Genomic DNA, 19828 nt, shown 5'->3' on the forward strand with positions numbered 1-19828 from the left:
TTTGTTGAGGTATTATTGATTTATAATATTACATTAGTTTCAGGCGTACAGCATAGTGATTGCAAAATTTTATAGATTACACTCCACTTATAATTATTATAAAATGTTGGCTACATTCTGTGTGCTGTACAATATATCCTCATAGCTTATTTATTTTATGCATAGTGGTTTGTACCTCTTGAGTCACTTACCCCTATCTGACCCTCTCCCCTTGGCTCGCCCCACTGGTAACCACACAGTTAACACTAGCTAATTCAAGAATGAACTAATGTCTAGGTTACGTCTGCGTTGGTCTGAAACTTTATAATTTCTCAAGCACCATTATGAAAATTATGATCTGGAAGTCTCTGACCCATAGAGAAATTTTAGAGACTATTTAGAGAATAGAGGCGCTATGTTCATTTTAACACTAAAGAGGCCATGTGCTGTGAAAGTACATTTCTTGTTAGCGTTTGTATTTTGGTCTTTACTTCAAGCTCTCTGACCCAGAATGGGGTAAAAGTGGCAAGAGAGGAAGGGGCTAGTATATTCTGAATGATATTGTCACAACTTGAGCTGCAGGGATTATGTTTCATTGGCCTCTTTCTTCTGGCTCCCAGATGTTCAGCACTATATTCAGCGGCAGGTACATCATTCTGTTGATGGGCGTGTTCTCCATCTACACTGGCCTCATCTATAACGACTGCTTTTCCAAGTCTCTTAATATCTTTGGGTCATCCTGGAGCGTACGGCCGATGTTCGATATATACAACTGGACGTAAGTTGCCAAGAAGCTGAAAGTCAAAGCTTATTCCTTTCACGTCCAGCTCTGGATTTCCAGATAAGTGGTAAACCAGCACTTCTTTAGGAAGTGTTTGACACTGTTTCTGTTCCAAAAGAATGTAGTGTCTCCTCTTATCTATGCTCTAGCCTGGGAAATGCTTTGTGATTTGTTCAGTAGTATCAAGGAACTGAAACTGTAATTTAGGCACATTGATTCTTTTTGTAAGTTAAAAGCAGGTCTCCCGATTTCCCTACCTGGTCTTGTATGTATGTTTAATCTTTCTCTTTGTTATCTATGATCCCTTCTCACTCTCTAATACTAATCCCTCCTCTGTTACTGAAAAGACAAGGTAGCTTATAGTAGTTTCTCTGGGGATCAGTTTTTGGATCACAGTGATTCCCTCTCTTGATAAAAAAATAAATGCTGGTTTTCTCCTAACACGGTAGGGAAGAGACACTTCGGGGGAACCCTGTCCTCCAGCTGAACCCAGCCGTCACTGGAGTTTTTGGTGGACCATATCCTTTTGGCATCGATCCAGTAAGAGCACTTCTTTTCTATATGTCTGACATGAAGTTGTTTTTTTTTTAATTGGCCATGCCACATGGCTTTTGGAATTTTGGTTCCCCAAAAAGGGATTGTACCTGCACCCCCTGCATTGGAAGTGCAGAGTCTTAACCACTGCACTGCCAGAGAAATCTCTAACACCAAAATCTTTAAATGAAACCCAGAAGTGAAAGAATGAAAATGAAGATAAATAGTTTTTTTGGAGTTTTAGGTTACATATTTTTAGAAAACCTCAGTGTATCTGTCCAGAGTACTTTAAAGCCTCAAGAGACCCAGATGCCTTGGGGAGCCATGTTATTTTTCCTGCATGACTTACTTTAGAGATGGCTAATAATACTGACTCTGGGAAGATTGATTTTTCAAGACTCCTTCCCAGTTTATTTCTGTTTGACTTAGTTTCATTTTTATTTTTAGCAGATGTTTTAATAAAGCAAAAATAGCTCTTTTCTATGGATTTTAGATTAGCATTCTTATAAAACTTGTCCCAGAATTTTGTTTTGTTTTGTTTTTTTCGAATGTGTAAGCAAGTAAAGTGGGATCAAATCTTTTGTGTTATGTGCTTAAACAAAGGAGGTAGGGAGGAATTTAAGCATTAGATTGTAAGGATTACAGAATTCCAGAGGAAAAGCAGATCATTGCCAGAAAGATTGAGGTTTCTTATTAAAAAAATAAAGGAATTAATCTGGCCTTTGAAAAATATTGCAGATTGTTATAGATGAAGAGAAGTATGTGCAAAAGCATAGAGGTAGGGAGATAAAAAGTGAATTATTTTAATTTTTATAGAAGCTAATGTTACTGAAATGCTTACTATGGACCAGGTACTGTACTGAACCCTCAGCATATCTTATTTATCCCCAAACAATTCTATCAGGTAGAGACTGCTGTCTGTGCCATACAGATAAGGAAACTGATACTTGGAGATATTTCATAACATTTCATATGTGCATTTAACAGATGTTTACTGAATCCCTATTGTCTATAAGGTGTAGCAGCTGCTAGTGAAATACATCATTCTAAGACATAGCTCCTACCCTCAAACAGCTTGGAATCTAATAATAATACTATCTCACATTTCTGTAATGTTCTGTAGTTACAGAGGTTTTGTTGTTGTTGTTGTTGCAGACATTTGATGCTTACAGGGTAGGTACTGAGTTTAAAGTGCCTGTGGGTCACCCGGGTATAAATGTCCATCAGGCAGTTGGAGTTGCAAAAGCTCAGGCCAGATTGGGGCTGCAGAGAGAACCAGCCAGAAGTTTTCAGGTTAGAGGTCACTGAGGATGAACTCTTCATGAAGAGGCTAGTTCAGAAAAAAAGATGCTGGGCTAGATGGTGGAAGATCTGGCCTAACAGGTTACAGAGTTTGCTTTTGGTCTCAGAGGTGATGGGGATTCTTGGAGGTTTTGGCCTAGGGACATGGCTGCCTCAGAGTCATTACTTAGGGGAAACACTCTGATGGGCAAAGTGGAGACAGAACTGTCAGGAAGATTTTACAGGCGTCCAGGCCTTACGCGACAAAGCTGAAGGCAATTAATATTTAAAAATAATGGAAGGTCAGCACCACTGGGTTTCAGCCAGCATCTAGAAGATAAATGTCCCCAATTTCTTCAACAAATATTTTGTAATGAATAAAAAAGGAGAGCTCCAGGGAGAAGCTATAGAGACTTAAAAACCCTATCAGCAGTCACGTGATACAGTGACTTATTGGACTCTACTTTGAATAAATGAATTATTTTTAAAAATATGGATGCAATCAGGGAAATCTGAATATTAATGATTCCATGGTATTAAAGAAATCATTGTTAATGCTTTGGGGTGTTACGACAGTACTGTGGTGATTTTTTTTTTTTTTGCACCAGGTCTTAGCTGCAGCATGTGGGGTCTTGAGTCTTTGTTGCAGCAAGCAGGTTCTTTAGTTGTGGCATGCAGGATCTTTAGTTGCAGGAGGCAGGATCTAGTTCCCTGACCAGGGATTGAACCCAGGCCTCCTGCCTTGGGAGCACAGAGTCTTAGCCACTGGACCACCAGAGAAGTCCTTTGTGGTCATGTTTTTAAAATGAGCTCTTACCTTTTAGAGATCCATGCTGAAATATAATATGTACAGGTAAAAGGATATGATATCTGGATTTTGCTTCAAAATAATATAGAGGTGGGGCATAGGTGAGGTAATGATGAAGCAAGATTGATGAGAAGTCAATAATTAATCACTGCAGCTAGGCCATAGGTACATAGGAGTTTGTTATGTTATTCTCCCTGCTTGTATGTATGTTTAGAATTTCCACAATTAAAAAAAAACTTTTTCAACAGTAGGTAAATATTTTTCCATTTGAGAACTGTTTGTAATGCCTTCTGTCTTCTTGGGATGTGATAGATTTGGAACATTGCTACCAATAAACTGACCTTCCTCAACTCCTTTAAGATGAAGATGTCTGTTATCCTTGGTATCATCCACATGTTGTTTGGAGTCAGCCTGAGCCTTTTCAACCACACGTGAGTTGCTCTGTCTTGTCCTAAGAATTCACACAGTTCAGATAGTGCTTTTGCCTGAAGAAGTCATAATACCTTTAGGAGGAAATAATAACTCAGAGCACTGTTCTCTATTGAAGTGCCTTTAAAAAAAATCTTAACTTCTTCAAATGAAGCTTGCTTATTAATATCAGTCCCTTAACAATGTATGAGTTTGCCAGGTGGCGCTAGTGGTAAAGAATCTGCCTGCCAGTGCAGAAGACACTAGAGACATAGGCTTGATCCTTGGGTCGGGAAGATCCTCTAAAGTATTAAATGGCACCCCACTCCAGTATTCTTGCCTGGAAAATCCTATGGGCAGAGGAGCCTGGCAGGCTACAGTCCATGTGGCTGTAAAAAGTCGGACATGACTGAGCCACTGAGCAGACAACATACAATTGTTCTCAAGATCTTTGTTAAAAAAAAAAACACCAAAAAAAAACACCAAAACACCACCTTGTGTAATTTTCATCAAAATGGAAGTTATGTTTTTTCCCATGATGTGTAACTCACATAAACTTGTGAATTGTAGTCTCAGAAGGTACTTGATTTTCCCTTCTCTTTCTCACGAGGGATTGACGGGGATGGTATTAGAACTGTTCAAGGTTCAAAAGTTTGAAAGTAGTCATTAATCCTGCCTGTCTCTATTGCCTCTAGTGCTTCTGGCTGTCACTTCTTAAAGTGTTCAATTCTTAAACACAGAATTGATGGAAAGTTAGGTAGAAAGTCTAGGGAGAGCAGTCCACTTGGTATGAGGTGATCCGCGGTCTGTTCACTGTTAACATTTTTTTCTGTCTTAATTTTTAGCTACTTCAAGAAGCCCCTGAATATCTACTTTGGATTTATTCCAGAAATAATCTTCATGACCTCTTTGTTTGGTTACTTGGTTATCCTTATTTTTTACAAGTGGACGGCCTATAATGCTAAGACATCGGAGAAAGCACCAAGCCTTCTGATCCATTTCATAAATATGTTCCTCTTTTCCTACGGGGACTCTGGTAATTCAATGCTGTATTCTGGACAGGTGCGTCAATCTAGAGGTGGACTTTTCTCAGGTTGTTGTCCTAGGTCAGGAAGCCAGATGTTTCTGTGACCTGAAAGAAGCCTTTAAAACTCCTTTTCAGTCCACGCATTCAGATCTAAATTCAACCCAGTCTTATTCTTTGGGAGAGTCAACTGTAATTTTCTGTATCCAGGCAGAGTGGAATTTATAACTCCCATTCTATGGGACAAACCTGGGCTTTGCTGCAACATCTAGTTATTTTGAGAAACTGGATTATGTTTTTTATTCTTAGATCAGTAAGAAAGAACTATTTTAGGGAAAATCTCTGCTAGAGTTGGAAACTTCACGTTTGACTAATACAGCGTGCATTTTCCTCCTTACTTTGCAGAAAGGAATTCAGTGTTTCCTGGTAGTGGTTGCACTGCTGTGTGTCCCTTGGATGCTACTGTTTAAACCACTGGTCCTTCGCCGTCAGTATTTGAGGAGGAAGCATTTGGTGGGTATATTTCTGTAGCTGAAAGTTACCAGATTTTTTTTTTTAATCAATGCAATTCCTCATTGGATGTAATGAGTTGTGCATAACCGGTATTCTCTTAAAATGCACTTGTGTTGTATCCCAGCATGAGCCCTGGACCTGCTGAAAAGAAAAGAACAAACATGTAATTGCTGTTCAGACAGCCAGATGCTCAGCTTTGAGTAGTCCAGGGGGCAAGAACAAGTCATAGTTTTCACCTTTCCTGATGGGGCTTTGCTCATGCTGTGCTCAGCACAGTCCAGGTCTGGGCCCGTCTCACTGCAGCAATAGCTGAAGCAAGGCTGCCGGAGCTGCGGACGGCGAACCCACTCATGTGGTTTGCCTGGGCAACCACAGGGCTGACACCAAGACATTTTCTTTTAAAATGAGACCGTGATACTTTCACCAGCCAAAACATCTGGTGTAGGGAAAGATTTGGTCTAAAGCACATTGACGTTTTTTCTTTTTAAAAAAGCTGCATATGTACTTGTGCTTACTTTATGTTTGCGTGCATCTGAATTACACACACACATACACACACGCACACACTTAAGTTGCCAAATACCCGTTTCTGGCACTGTAGTAATGCTTACTTATTACATTGCCTGGTAAAGCCTAAAAGATCGTATTGCATGACTCTCATACGGCTGTTAGATTGTTACTCCTGTTGGAGAGCAGCTGAGTTACCAGACCGTCCTTCTCCCTTTTCTGACCATCTCCATCCTTCCATGTGCCCTCCATTCGTCTGCCCTTTCACTCCCTCCCTCTCTTGTTTCCTTCTCCCTTCCTCTTTTCTCCCATTCACTATCAGGAAGGGCAACCTGTGGAGGCCCCAGTCAGCCCAACCCCGAGCCAACAGGGACTAGAGGCAGCAGCGGCTGCAACAGTGAGTGAATTAAAACCAACAAACCATCACATATTGTTTAAAGAGGTGGCAAACAGTGCAGCAGAATTCTTTCTAAGTATGTTGAGAGCATGGGCCATGTGTGCTCTTGGGAATTTTGTCCTTGTTACTCACTGAGACGATGACAGAAAAAACCTCCACCTCTTAGGAACAGACTGTAGTGTCATCTTTACCATTGGTCCACTAAGTTCCCATTCAGTGTATAAGTACAGTCATGTCTGTGAACGCAGGGCGTTTGTCATACCCTCTCCAAGCCCATCATCTTAATCCAAGAGGGCAGCTCTTGGACTCATCCATTGTCATGTGTGCATTTTGTGACCCTGTGTTGGATGATTTTTTTCATCATGGAGTGAGAACATCCCTGTGATTCTTGAATTGATTTCCCTCCACTTTCAAGATCTGCTTCAAAGTGATGCTTGGACATTTGGTCCACGTTAGCTGTGACTTACTCTCTTTCCAGTGGAGACTTGTACGTGTCTCCTTTTCTGTGAGAGACTCAGAAGCCCTCACATCCTCAGCTGTTCATTGAGACCTCATCCCTGCCATGTGTCTCGTGTACTTTCCACTTGGTGTTATAACAAAGTCATCTTCTGTTTCAGTCTTTCCTTCTTCCAGTGCTAGCTCATGATTCAGTGACAGCCTTTGAACCTTAAGCATTTCATTATTTGTCCTTAAAACATCTCTTAACCAAAATCTTATAATGTACTAATACCAAATTAGCCCAATCTATTCTAGGTAATAATGAATCTGTAATATTTTTGAAATCTCACCAGTAGCGGTTCTTCATGTTCTATTGTATTCTAGTGGCAACATACTCTTTTAAATAAATGAAATATTTAGATGGTGACCATTTACTTCATTAGGTGTTCCTGATCCTTTTAACTCCAAAAACTAATTATTCTTCTAGAACTAGTCTAAAAAGGCTGATATCTTGAATCAGAAGATATTTAAATGTGGCTGCTTAAAATTGTTTTCAAATGGGGACTTATTCTCTTTTATGAGAGGGGGAAAAATACCCTAAAGCACATACTGTCCATGTATTGACATTCTTCCCATGTGCTCTTCTTTCTTCTAGTCTTAGTTTAAAGTGTGCTTCTGCTGCATCAGTCTTGATGCTTTTAAATCTAGCATCCTCTTCTGTGATACTGTCCAAGTTAAAAGTCTCCGGTCAGGAAACCTGCTCATTCGGAGGGACTCCTTAGCCCACTGGTTCTTTAGCCAAACATCTATTTCTGGAGAGCAGCCTGAATGCATCAGAATGATCATTCCATTATGAGGCCCTAGATTCTTGACCCTAAGAGCTGAGGATATGAACACAGATCTGGTTTTGTTCCGTCCCCTGTCCTCTTGGTTGTCTGTAAGCAGTGTGTCATAGTTTTAATTTTTTCTTTTCTTCTTTCTGCTGATGTGTGTGTCTCAGCTCCCTTCCTGTAACTCACACTTCCTCTGTTCCGAAGGGACACCTATTCTGTCCGGCTGGGAGGTTTAACCTGGCTGCCCCCTCACTTTATCTGCTGGTTGGGGAAAACTTCAGAAACAACTTTATGCTTTAGGCCCTAAAGCCTGCTTCCTCAACCCAGGCACCCAAGGACCCACCCAAGGATACGCAGGAGTCCTATCCTGTCACCAGTGTGGTGCAGAAGATGCTGCAGAGTGTACACTTGTGTTACATGTTCAGTCCGCCTCTCGGGGGTCATCAGGTGTAATAGTTACACAACCTGGAGGTGCCTGGGGCAGTTCCCAGATCTGACTACGCATCAGAATCATCTGGTGAACTTTGAACTTGTTTCTTAGGTGTTAGAACAGAGAAGGGGAGGAAGACATAGAGATTGCCCATAATGCCATGACTCCTCATGGCATTATGTGTCACCCCCTCCTGACACGAAAAACTAAAAGCAAAGCAATAGGTGCACTTGGTTAGGGCTGCAAACAGTACTGACAGTGAAGCTTCCCCCACCTCCTCCTCCAGGCTATTGTTAGCAAGTGGGGAATTTTGCCTTTCAATTTTTTTCTGCCAATATCAGCATATATCTGTCATCTATTGATAGAAGTACGTATATACGTATGTACGGGTATATCTATTTAAAACACATTAGCAGTTGGGTTTTAAATTGTAGCGCTCTTCTGCCCCTTGACTTACTGTTTCATCACAGTACCCTTAGAGTTGCCCAGCAGTCCGCAGGACTGTCAGATGTGCTAAAATTATGTAACCATCCTCTTATAGATGGCTCTGGTGGTTGTTCCCAATTCTTTGCTGTTCCAAATAATACAGCATCCTTGTCCTTGTATCCTGATAAAACTTCACAGGTATAGATGTTCCTAGCAGTGGGCTTACTGTCTTAAAGGGTGCATGCATTTTGGGGGACACGCTTTTTCAATTTTGGTAGACAATCAAAACGATCATACAGTTTGTCCTTGGGGAAATATTTTTTAAGATACAGATTTTCTAGGCCCCACCCTAGACCTATGAAATTTACCATTTCTAGAGGTGATATTCGAGACTGTCTATTTAATGAAATGCAGCTTTCAAGGTGATTCTGATTCAGCCGGTTCTCTGACGAGCACATGAGAACCATTACTAGAAGAAAAGAGAGAATCTGCCCAAACCTGGAGGGTCGGTGGTCGTATGCTGTGGTCAGAGATGCACACCAGAGGTGAAACAACGAGTGGGGACCTTGGGGTGGCTGTCCCAAACCGCTTGCGTATTGTCGCTCGTGCTGCTTGGAGGCCATCTTCCAGGAGAGCAGTCTTTGAACTCTTGCCTTGTTTGGCTTCCTGGGTGGCAGCCACGTGACATAGATCTCAGAGCGCTTTCCTTGGTTCCTTTTCACTCTAGTGGCAGGTTAGCACTAATTGGTATCTGCCACACTTAACCCCAGTTCTGCCTGGTTTTTGTACCCAAAGAATCTCCTTGCCTCAATAAACCCAAACTTTTCCAGATCAGGCTGACTTAGAAATTCTGGTCCTGGGGACCCTGCTCAACACGCCTGTGGAGTGAGAGGCAGCAGGCACCTAGTCAGCATCTGCCCACATGCCTGTGAAAAAGTTGTGTTAGCACTCGGAGTCCTCCCCTGAAGGACAGGAGCCTAACTCAGTATTCTCTAGCTGCAAGCTAATGTACATTAAGCCTTTTTTCCCTGTTCTGTGTGACCTAGAAAGTCCTTTGTTCCTGGGCAAGGACCCAGTACATTTGGGGGAGAAGTTGCTGAAACTGTCTGGCTCCTGTTGAAATCTTAGCCGACCAGGTTGCAATCACTGTCATCTGACTCCCCTCCCTCTTAGAAAGTGTAATCTTAAGTTCCAGAAAAAGTTAGGTCACTGAAGCCTTTACAGATAGAGCCACGCTTATTAGGAGAGTCTGTTCCTACTAAGCTTTTCATGCAAGCAGGATTCTCAGTTGGCATTGGCTGAGGCGAGGTTGATGTCTCTTGGTGCAGCAGAAACTGCTTGTTGCCTCTGATCAGACTGAGGTGGTACATGTAGTTCAGGCTGGGCCTGGGCAGAGGTGGTTGGGGTGGGAACAGTGGCTTGATTTTACTTAGCTGTTCCATCAGCGGGTTTTGTTTTTGTTGTTAGAATATATGCTTTTCTGAGGTTTGTATGTACTAACCATCACCCTTCCCCACATCACAGAATGTCACATTAAAGCCCAGGCAAATTCTACTCTTTCTGTTCATCTGTGTAGGGAACTCTCAACTTTGGTGGGATCAGGGTGGGCAACGGACCGACAGAGGAGGATGCTGAGATTATTCAGCATGACCAGCTCTCCACCCATTCAGAGGACGCAGAGGAGGTAAGATCAGTGGTGTGGGCTTCCTCTCCTCCCATCTCGGGTCAGCCCTAGTCTTGTGTTCCCAAGTGGTGTCACTCCTGTCTGCTCCTTGAAAGATGTAAATACTAATACTGAGCATCTGCCTGCCTTCTGAATCTCTTAGGGCCCCTCAGCTTTTTTCCAGTGGCCCCTGCTCTAAACTCCATGTGTTGCCTGCTGAGCCCGTAGTAATTTTGTTCTGTTGTCCGGCTTCTTGAGTTCTGCAATGCCTGCAGTAACCCTATGCGTGAATCAGTCACTGACCACTCTGCTCAGACTGAGGCAGAGCCAGCCCCAGTGCCCCAGCTCTGACAGCAGAAACCCGGCCAATTTTGGTGGCCCCTTCGTCCCTTGCCCTTTCTCAGACTGGTTCCCGTGTGAACCTCAATCAGTGGGTTTTTGAAGTCCTGTTCAACTAATGTGCTCTTATGGCAGACATGTTCCGTGAGCCTTTTAAAGGGGTTACTTGCCTACTTTTTAAAGGGAGGGTGAAGTCTGAACATGCTAGACTTTTCCTTAAACCACCACCTCCAAGCTCAGTTTTTTTTTAAATCAGTCTCCTTGCCTGACCGTTTGTACGACAAAGCCTCTGAGCTGAACTTTGAATCTCATCTATCCACTATATTCTTCTTAAAGCATAAAGAATAGGAGTTGGAGACCCAGGGGACTGAACTGTGCAGTATGACTGACCGCGTCTACCATGTGTATGACTTTTTTTAAATAGAAATGGCAAGGCTTGGGATGCCTTTTCAAAATAAGTACCAGCACTCCAAGCACTGCTGATCTTGCTTTCCATTTGTGCTGAGGAGGCCTGTCTCTAATATGTTAGAACATTTAACATTCGCGGTCCCCCACCCCCACCAAGCAGCAATGAGTAGCCTGGTGCTTATGACTTGTGACCTTGTGTGTGGTGTGGCTTCCCACTAAGTGTAAATTTGTGTTTTCAAGCCTACCGAGGATGAAGTGGTAAGAAACCAGCTGGCTTTGGCTTCATGTTTATCTGGGGCTTCTCTTCCCATCCTTGTCATCACTCTGCTGTCCCTGCCGCATCCTGGGGCCCCACGTGACACCCGTGTACCCTGCATCTCACTGGCCATCTCTAACCAGTCTGTGAATCTGTGTTCTAAAAAAGCTCATCTCCATTAACTGCATCTCATGTCAGTCACCTCTGTCTCTGTTTCATTGACTTTGCTGATCTAATGCCTTGAGAATGGCTTTACAAGGAGCTGCAAGTAATGTCTGCACTGGCATTCTTGAAGTGACTCCCCTTGGGAGTTAAACCCTGTTGGCCTCTGCCTTCCTCTCTGTGATGCTATGATGGTCGCTCTGCCCTGGGGGTAACCATTTCCTCCTTGCTCCTCTGAGTGCTTATGGGAAAGCTCACCCTTCCTCCCTGAGATGCCGCCCACCTCTTCCTGCTGCCCTCATCGGCTTGATGATGCTTGGAGTGAGAATGCTGGACCTTTGCTGGGGGTCACCTTTACCTCCATGTGACCCAGTTAGAAGACAGACAGCTTTCAAAAGGGGGCTTTGCCTCTAGGATGCATCCCAGAAAAAAACAGTCCATCTGCATGCAAGGAGTTCATATTATCCCAGCCACACATAGAGAGTAACAGAGTAGAAAGTTGGCTAAATGTTCAGGCCACAGCCAGACTAGAAGGCCTTCTAGCTCGGCCCTGATTCGCTTAGCAGTATACACATTTTGAATTGGGTTTTTAATAGGCATTGCTGCACTGTTTGCATCTTCTCCCCAAATTTCTCTCTGAAATACCCAGACCTGTGACCCTTTCCCTTTTCTGGCTTTACTGGTGCTAAGTGGGCAGTGGGATGGGAATGGGAAAGGCTTTGCTATTCTATGTGAAAGCAGACAGTGCTCGGTCTTCCTGAAGGCTGGAGAGGTTCCTTGGCTGGTATCTGGGAGCTTCTGTTCCTCCAGACCACTCCTCTGTGCATGGCCGCAGGCTGAGCAGACCACTTCTCTGTGCATGGCCGCAGCCTTAGCAGACCACTTCTCTGTGCATGGCCGCAGGCTGAGCCGCCTGGAAGTGCCAGGTGGGAGTGCGTCCGTGTCAGTGAGGAGCCCAGCCCTCTCCCAGTAAGGCTGTCTCCAGCACCAGTGCCTCCAGCTCAGTTTTTATATGTGGCCCTGTCCCAGGGGAGTGGACATGCAAACAAGATGGACTGGAATTCAGCCTTCCCAGTCTCTGGCCCCACCCCCGACTCCCTCAGAGATTGTTTCCCATAGCATCATAAGTGGTGAGGACATTCAGATAACTGTCTCAGATATCTAAATACATCACGGGTAGAGGCAGCAGACCCTCTCTCTGGGGGCGCTCTGTCCAGCTGCAAACCAGAGCCCGGCCCCTCAGTTGTCTGGGAAATCTTTGAAGGCTGTGACCATTCAGCAAGGGTCAGTGGAACCTCTCCCTACTGTGTCACCTCACCAGATAACATTCATCCAACCCATTCGTTCAGTCACCCTCCATGTGCCAAGCACTCTGTTTAGCACTGCAGGAACTGAGAGAAGAAAAAAAACCAAGTCCTTGCCTTCAAGGAACTCCGAGACTAATTGAGGAGACAGTCTGGGTGACAGATGCTGTGATCAAGGTGTGCCCAGGGTGCTGTGGGAGCACAGGAAGAGGGCACCTGACAGAACTCTGGGGGGGGTGGGGAAGAGGACCCCTAGAAAGGGTTCCCCAAGGGCATTATTGCTGAGGTTGGCCTGGTCCAGCCAGAGTCCTCTGGAGGGAGGGCCAGAGGGAATGCAGACCCATAGTATGTAGTTACCATAAAGACACATTTTGGGGATAAACAAGTTTTCAGCTTGCTGGAGCGCAGTCAGGAGTTGAGGGACTGGTGAGAAGTCAGACTAGAGGTGGCAGACAGCAGCCATAGTAGAGTATTAGGCAAGAAGGAGCGTCAGGGGCGGTGAAGCTGCAAGTAACCCAGTGTGTACCATTGCTGAATACCCTAGGGGAGAAGGGGAGAGGGTGTATTGTGTGTGTGGGGGCACAGCCTGAGAGGGGTCAGGAAAGACCAGGGAGGTCTGGAGGGAAGTCAGGCATTGGCAGTGGGAGTTGGGAAGGAAGGGAGCAATAAGAGATGGGGGACGGAAAAGCCGCAGTCCTCGGGCCTTCGTGAATGCAGGCAGTGGGAGTGAGTGAGAAGTCAGGCTCGACTTCCAGGTTCCGGTGCCTGGGGCGCTAGTTATGACCCCAGTTAGATACGGGATGAGGAGCAGAAGTAGGTCTGGAGGGTCAGAGAAGAGCAGTCAGTGAGTTCAGTTTGGGTGGTGTGGAGTTTGAAGCACCTGTGGTGTGGCAGGAGGAGATGTGGACTGCTGGTTGGAAACCCGCAACATGGAAGTAAAGGTGCCCATTGGGAGCTCCTCCCGGGGTGGCCACTGAAGGCCTGAGTGGCAGTGCTACAGGAGAGAAAAACCAAGAGGAAGTGAGCGTGTCACGGAGAGGAGGAGCGCAAGGCAATGGTGGCAGATGCTGCAGAGGCTCAGTCACAGGATGTCTGTTAGACCTTGTGCCCGGGAGCTAAGGGGAGCAAGCCTGGGAGCTATGTGGAGCTAAGAGGGCGCAGCATGAGGAACAGGCATGGTGGGGCGGCCAGGAGGCGGGTAGAGGATTAGGGCGTCTGCGGTGGCTCCCAGTCGGTTGTAGCTGACTCACATTGGGCAGTGACAGACTCCCAACTGCTTGGCTGGTTTCTTACTTAATTCTCAGCCCACTTACTCTCTTCCACACCCCACCCCCCAGTATACAGGTGTGAAAACTTGCCCACGGTTACAGAGTAGGAAGTTGGGAGTGAAAGAGAGAAAGCAAGGGTAACGCCTGGAGAAAAGCTTCCTCTTCCATCTCTCTAAGGGCGCCCACAGTCACTGCTTTCACGGAGCTCTTAGTAAAGCCTTGCGCTCCATGGAGATGGGGACCCTGTCCTTCCCTGGAGCGTGGACTGTGGGGTGACAGCCAGCAGTGGTGGCAAAAAGCTCTTAACAACATTGTCAGGATTGGAGTAACTATGGTTACCCTAGTTTTCAGGGTAACTAGAAGACTTTGCAAGAGCCTATTTCAGAAGAAAAGCCCAGAAATACTCTTGGTATAGATAAGGGTGAGGGAAAATGAGGCGATTGCCAGAGATAGCGTGTTGGACCTGGCCCCCCTCGCCACTGGCCATGCTCGTGAGGCCTTGGCTGTTAGCGCTTCACCAGCCAGCCCAGCCCTCTTCTGCCCTCATGATGTTTCTCAAGGTAGTTCTTTCTGGTATCTTTTGGGGGTCAAGTCATGTGAATCTGGAAAGAAACTGGTGAAAAACGGACTCTGACCTGCAGGCAAGGCAGGCTTGGAAAGCCGAGCTGCTGCTTGGGCAGCAGCCCTCTGCTTACTGGGTCCGCTCTGGGCCCTGTCAGGAGGGGCTGCCTGCCTCCTGGCCTTTAGTGGCTGTGGCGCCACCTGGGAGAATGAGGCCCAGAAGCACACCTAGGGCTGGACCCTGAGCAGGCCTAACAGGAAGCTCCCCACAACCCCTCCTCCTTATGCTGGAAATGATCTGTGACGTTGAAAGGAAAACCGGAAGAAAGGGAGCGTGAGGAAAACAGACCTAAAAGATAACCTTCATCACCTGCCCGAGTAGGAATTTGTAAAACTTTGCCAAAATGTCCCTGTGTGATCTTTTCAGAAGTCTCTAAAGTAGAAGGGAGTGACCCTGCTGCCCACATGTTGGGAAGATAAGAAGGGGCTGCGGAGGTTTAGTCTCCTCCAGGCAGTTTGCAGCCTGGTGGCCTGTCACCTGATGCGCATCCCAGGGAAGAGCCCTTCCTGCCCTCCTGGCTCTTTGAGAGCAGGGTGCTCTGCCCTCAGGCTCCACGAGGTGGAAGTCAAGCCGGAACAGAGCTGCCAGACAGCTCTTACCCCAACGTGCACCCCACTCCGGAGCTGACAGCCTAGTGGGGAGAAGAAGCATATGTGTTAAGAAGAGTCCCATTAAGATATAGTTCATTACAGTGTAGTATTTTGAGGGGCGGGGGGGCCCAGCTGGGGGCCCAGCCAGGCAGGATTTCCAGGGGTGGCCCCACCGAAGTGTCCCCACCAGGAATTCAGCACCAGGGGCTCTGAGCCCAGGTAGCCATTCATGCCAGCACTCAGACCCCTGCACGCTCCCCTCCCCGCCTCATTTCTGCTGTCTGATTTCCTCCCCTGACAGTTTGATTTTGGGGACACCATGGTGCACCAGGCCATCCACACCATCGAGTACTGCCTGGGCTGCATCTCCAACACCGCCTCCTACCTGCGGCTCTGGGCCCTCAGCCTCGCTCATGCACGTGAGTGTATTTCTCTCGGGTCAGAAGCCATGTCTGTCCCTCTTGCTTGGGCACTCCCTCCACTGGGGGCTTAAAGAGAGTGGACATTACCTTAGGGCTCTGGAATTATGGACTCCCGAATCCCAGGAGAGTGACATCCCGCTGGGAGGATCCACACTTTTGCCAGGTTAGCTGTTGAGGTCGCAGGAAGCCACGGGGCAGGGCATACTGCAGTGGGGAGATGGAGAGCGAGGTGCATGGCCTGCAGCACCCCCAGCCCGACTGAACCGATGTCCTGTCTCTCCCCATCCCCAGAGTTGTCCGAGGTGCTTTGGACCATGGTGATCCACATCGGCCTGAAGGTGAAGAGCCTGGCCGGGGGCTTGGCGCTGTTCTTCATCTTTGCCGCCTTCGCCACCCTGACTGTGGCCATCCTCCTGATCATGGAGGGCCTCTCAGCCTTTCTCCATGCGCTGCGGTTACACTGGTGAGGGGAAGAGGGGGCTGGGGCGGGAACGTGTCCTTAGCTGCACAGAGGGTGGTTTTACGCTGGTCCAAAATCTGAAGACGCTAGGAAGTGTCTGCTTGCACATCATCATGCCCAAGGACATGCTTGGTGGTGAGCCCCAGGAAGTGTGCTCTGAACAGCACAGCTCACTCTCCCAGCCTCCAGGGAGGGGGCCCTGGTGTGCTGTCAGTTGTGCGCCTGTGTTCAGCCTTCTTCAATGTCCTGATTATGGCTTCAGAGATCTTCTGGGGTCTTTGTTTGGGGTTTTGCACTGGCATTTAACTCTTTCCTGTCTTCCGAGCAATGAAAGCAGCTGTGGAATAGATTCTAAGGCCAGGGAGGCGCTGGAGCACACTCTGCCCGTGTCTTGTCCCCTTATCCTGTCATGGCGCCAGTGTCTTTAGGTAGGACCCTGGCAGCTCTGTGTGAGTAGGGGGATTCCTGTTCCAGAGCATGTTGCTCGGTACACTAAAGCCATCTCTTCAGAAGGGCAGGTTTTGGATTTGTTTGTTTTCTTTCTTGAATGTTGTCTGTGGCTCTTAATGGCTGTGTATGGAAGTGGCTCAGTCCTGCGGAGTGGAGAGCTGGGGTCTGGTCTGGACTGTGACTCCATGATTTTAGAGTAAGGTTGGCAGATTTAACAAATAAAATTACAGAGCCCTCAGTTAAATTTAGATTTCAGATAAACAATGAGCTTTTTTTTTTTTTTTTAGTATTTCCCAGATGTCCATGGGACATGTTTATATTGAAAACTGGCTGTACCGTACTTTATCTGACTACCTGACCTCAAACCCTGTCTCCTTAAATCTCCCTTTACATTGTGATTCTCTCTCTCTTTTGGGGTCCATCGGCTCTGGAAGCTTTAGACCTGAAGTGTGCACACACAGCTGTGCCAGTTTAGGGGCTCACAGACTCACTGCCCTTCCCTTTGGGCTCCCTAGACGAGATGATCTGTAGTGTTCATGATCTCAGGGTCAGGAGAGAGGGCTGTGACTCTTTTCATTGCTTCTCAAAACCTGAAGAAAACTGAAATCTGAACCTGAGAAACCTCTTCCCCACTCCCCTTATCTTTGTTTTTTTTCTCGCCTGACTTGTTTTCAGCTGAGCCTGCTCAAAGATTCCACCATTTGTTGTTCTGAATGACAGAGGGGAAGGTGAGGCGTGGGAGGGGGAGCCGTGGCCGGGGGAGCCGTGGCCGGGACTGACTCTTCCCTCAAAAGCTCCTTTAGGAGAATCGGCGTCAGGACACCGTGCTTTCTGGGCCTGGTCCTCTCCTCCCCCACGTCCCCTCGCCGCCCAGCTGTTGTTTACTGGGAGCCAGGAGTCTGGCCCGGCCCAGTGGCCCGACTGCTGGCGCACTACCCGCTCTCAGCTTATCAGCACACGCTCGCCCCAGCACACTTCCTCACCACCCAGTGCTGCCAGCCTGTGGTGACTCACTTGGTCTTACCCTCTTGGCTTCCTTCCTTTCCTATTCACTTCTCTGTTTCTTGAGCACTGGGCTCCAGGGAACAGTGACCAACCTACCTGGACTCAAGCCCGAGTAGGGAGCCCATTACCTACCCCCAGGTCAGCGGGGCGCAGTCAAGGAGCTGGGGAAGACCTGTCAGAGCAGTGAGCCAGGCCCACATGGAGCAGGGAGGGGCCGCCTGGGCCCGATGTCCAGGGTGAACGGTGGCGATTGGAGGTCATGCTTTGCTGCCAGAAGGATTCTTCTTCCTCAGACTCACCTGTGGGCTTCGAATGAAAGTCCTTATGAATGAGCCTGAGGAAGTAACAGGTGGCGAGTGAGCAGGCTTCAGAATCGGGTGACCCTAGTTTAAATTCCAGCTCTGCTGGCACTGGCTGGGCACCCCTGAGGACAGCCCTTGCCTCTCTGAACCTCACTTTCTCTCCTGTGAAAAGAGGATAATGTCCATGTGACAAGGTTGCTGCAGTTAAATAGGAAATAATGCACAGACCAAGTGACTGTCCTGGTGCCCTGGCGCATCAAACCTGAGGTCAAATGCAGATGGAGCTGCCCTGCGGAGAGGGCTGTGGCCCCTATAAGCGCTCTGCTTCAGTCTGTTAGAAGAGAGACCCAAGGGGAGGCACATGAGACCACTTGAATGCCTCCCAGACGTAGTTTGCAAGGAATAGGCTCATCAAACACTGTATCATACTTGCAGGGTGGTGGTGGTTTGGTAGTGGAAATTTTGGATAGGAAAGGAAAAAAACAGCAGTGAAAATTCCTTTGTGCAACTTTGAGAATCGCTTCCCTGGAGGCCTTTGTTTTCCCCTGCCACTAGGAAGGAGTGAATGAAGCTGGTGCTCGTGCACCCCCTCCTGGCTGAGTGTGGACGTGCCCCGAGGATCTCCAGACTGCAGGCATTCTGAGTTACGACCATCCTGTGAGGGGTGGAAACAGCTGGGCCGGCTGAAAATGGCTGCAGGGACATTGCTGCAGTGTTTTCCTGGCTTCCAGCCTGGGCATCTTCATACCTGTCACTTTACCCCTAGTGTTCAGCTGGGCTTTCTTGAATCTGCTGCAAGGACTGCCCCATTACACAGGTTCTGGGTCTCTTTGGTGCGAACAAGAAGAAAACCATCTGACTTGATAACAAGGATAAACCTTGAGACTGAGGGTCATGTAGGGACATGAGGAGGTGAAGGACATGTGAAAACAGCAGGTGAATTCATGCACCCACGTGCTCATTCTGTCTCCTCCTGAGTTGCGTCTGTCTGTCTTTTCCCCCACCAACTGTGCAGCGTGGCCTTCGTGCCCACCATAATTAATGAAAGGTCTTTTCTTCCTCAGAAAAGGCAAAGGCAGGGGTGCGATTTGTGGTTTGAACTGTGGACACCAGATTGATGTTAATAGAAAACTTGTTGCCCCATGACCTACCTTCACAGGAACCTCATCCCTTCCTGCCTAGCAGGTTCCACATGCACACTCAGACGGGGGGCTAAAGGGGCAGATTTGGGGGCCAGTTTGTAAGGAATACAGTGGCACCACAGCCAGACACCGCGGTGGCTGAGGGAGTGGCTGCTCAGGAGCATGAACACCCCTGAAATGTAGCCCCCTGGGCTGACCTCACGGCCCCGCACGGGGGTCATCGGCTGGCTGTGTGCTGCAGGCCCAGCACTGCTCAGATCAGGACAGGACCATCTTTCTAAAACCGCCTCCCGTCGGCCACACCCCAGCAGGGAAGGTCCAGGCTTTCTCCCTTCATTCACTCAAGAAAACAAGATTTCTGTCACGTAGCAGGGGTGCTCTCTCCAGGGACTCCCCGTCAGTCCTTCCGGGCCACTGGGTGGCCTTTGCCAGGTGTGGGAGCTGGCAGAGTGACACAGCCCCGCCCGACTGCCCGAGGCTCTCCTCGAAGCTGCAGAGTTGGAGATGCATTTTAGTGGCCTGGGGCGTGGTAAGGCCCTGGAGGCGTCCCAAGCAGAGCCGCCCCCACCCCCGCCCCCGAGAAGGAAGGACTGACAGGGCAGCCAGCAAGGTCCCGCCGCGCCCCGGCACAGAGGACTTCATGTCTGTACTTTCTCAGGAAGCACACAGTTCCTGGCTGGGGCCGGGGGGTGCGGGGGAGAGACCAGCAAGGAAACTGCTTTCCAGCTTTGTACTGGGAGGTTGGGGCAAGCACGACCAAGAAGTGGAGCCACACTGGCCTTGAAATACCCACAGTGTCCCCTTGGGCACCACCCTAAGTCCTTAAGTGGCAGCTAGTGGGCGAGGGGGACCGCGCATCCGCTCACACAGTAGAATGTGTGTGCCCCCCTCCCAGGCCTGGGTCCCCTGATACACATGAAGCAGGCAGGGTGATGGCAAGAGACCTCTGCTTCTGACCCATTGGGCCTGTGAACACATCTGCAGCTTCTCTGTTGAGCCAGTTTGGATCAGAACTGTTTGTGTGATGAGTCAGCCAGAGGTCAGATACCTCACAGACCCCAAGGTGACTTGCCCAC

At 47.8% G+C, this 19828-nt stretch overlaps 1 protein-coding gene across 9 annotated transcripts in view; it reads left to right on the plus strand.

Moving 5' to 3' along the window:
* Window positions 1-19828, plus strand: part of ATP6V0A1 (ATPase H+ transporting V0 subunit a1) — a 55524-nt gene that overhangs the window by 32682 nt on the left and 3014 nt on the right. For 4 of the 9 annotated variants that reach the window (XM_061391858.1, XM_061391857.1, XM_061391860.1 and 1 more), the window contains exons 13-21: window positions 600-757; window positions 1210-1300; window positions 3696-3814; window positions 4637-4853; window positions 5221-5328; window positions 9936-10043; window positions 11010-11027; window positions 15273-15390; window positions 15685-15856. In XM_061391858.1, coding sequence (XP_061247842.1) covers window positions 600-757; window positions 1210-1300; window positions 3696-3814; window positions 4637-4853; window positions 5221-5328; window positions 9936-10043; window positions 11010-11027; window positions 15273-15390; window positions 15685-15856 — 1109 coding nt within the window. Of the gene's footprint in view, window positions 1-599; window positions 758-1209; window positions 1301-3695; window positions 3815-4636; window positions 4854-5220; window positions 5329-6157; window positions 6233-9935; window positions 10044-11009; window positions 11028-15272; window positions 15391-15684; window positions 15857-19828 lie in introns of all 9 variants that reach the window. The other 5 variants (XM_061391862.1, XM_061391859.1, XM_061391863.1 and 2 more) reach the window with 3 other exon arrangements.

Source organism: Bos javanicus, chromosome 19, assembly GCF_032452875.1.
Source record: "Bos javanicus breed banteng chromosome 19, ARS-OSU_banteng_1.0, whole genome shotgun sequence".
Lineage (NCBI taxonomy): Eukaryota > Metazoa > Chordata > Mammalia > Artiodactyla > Bovidae > Bos > Bos javanicus.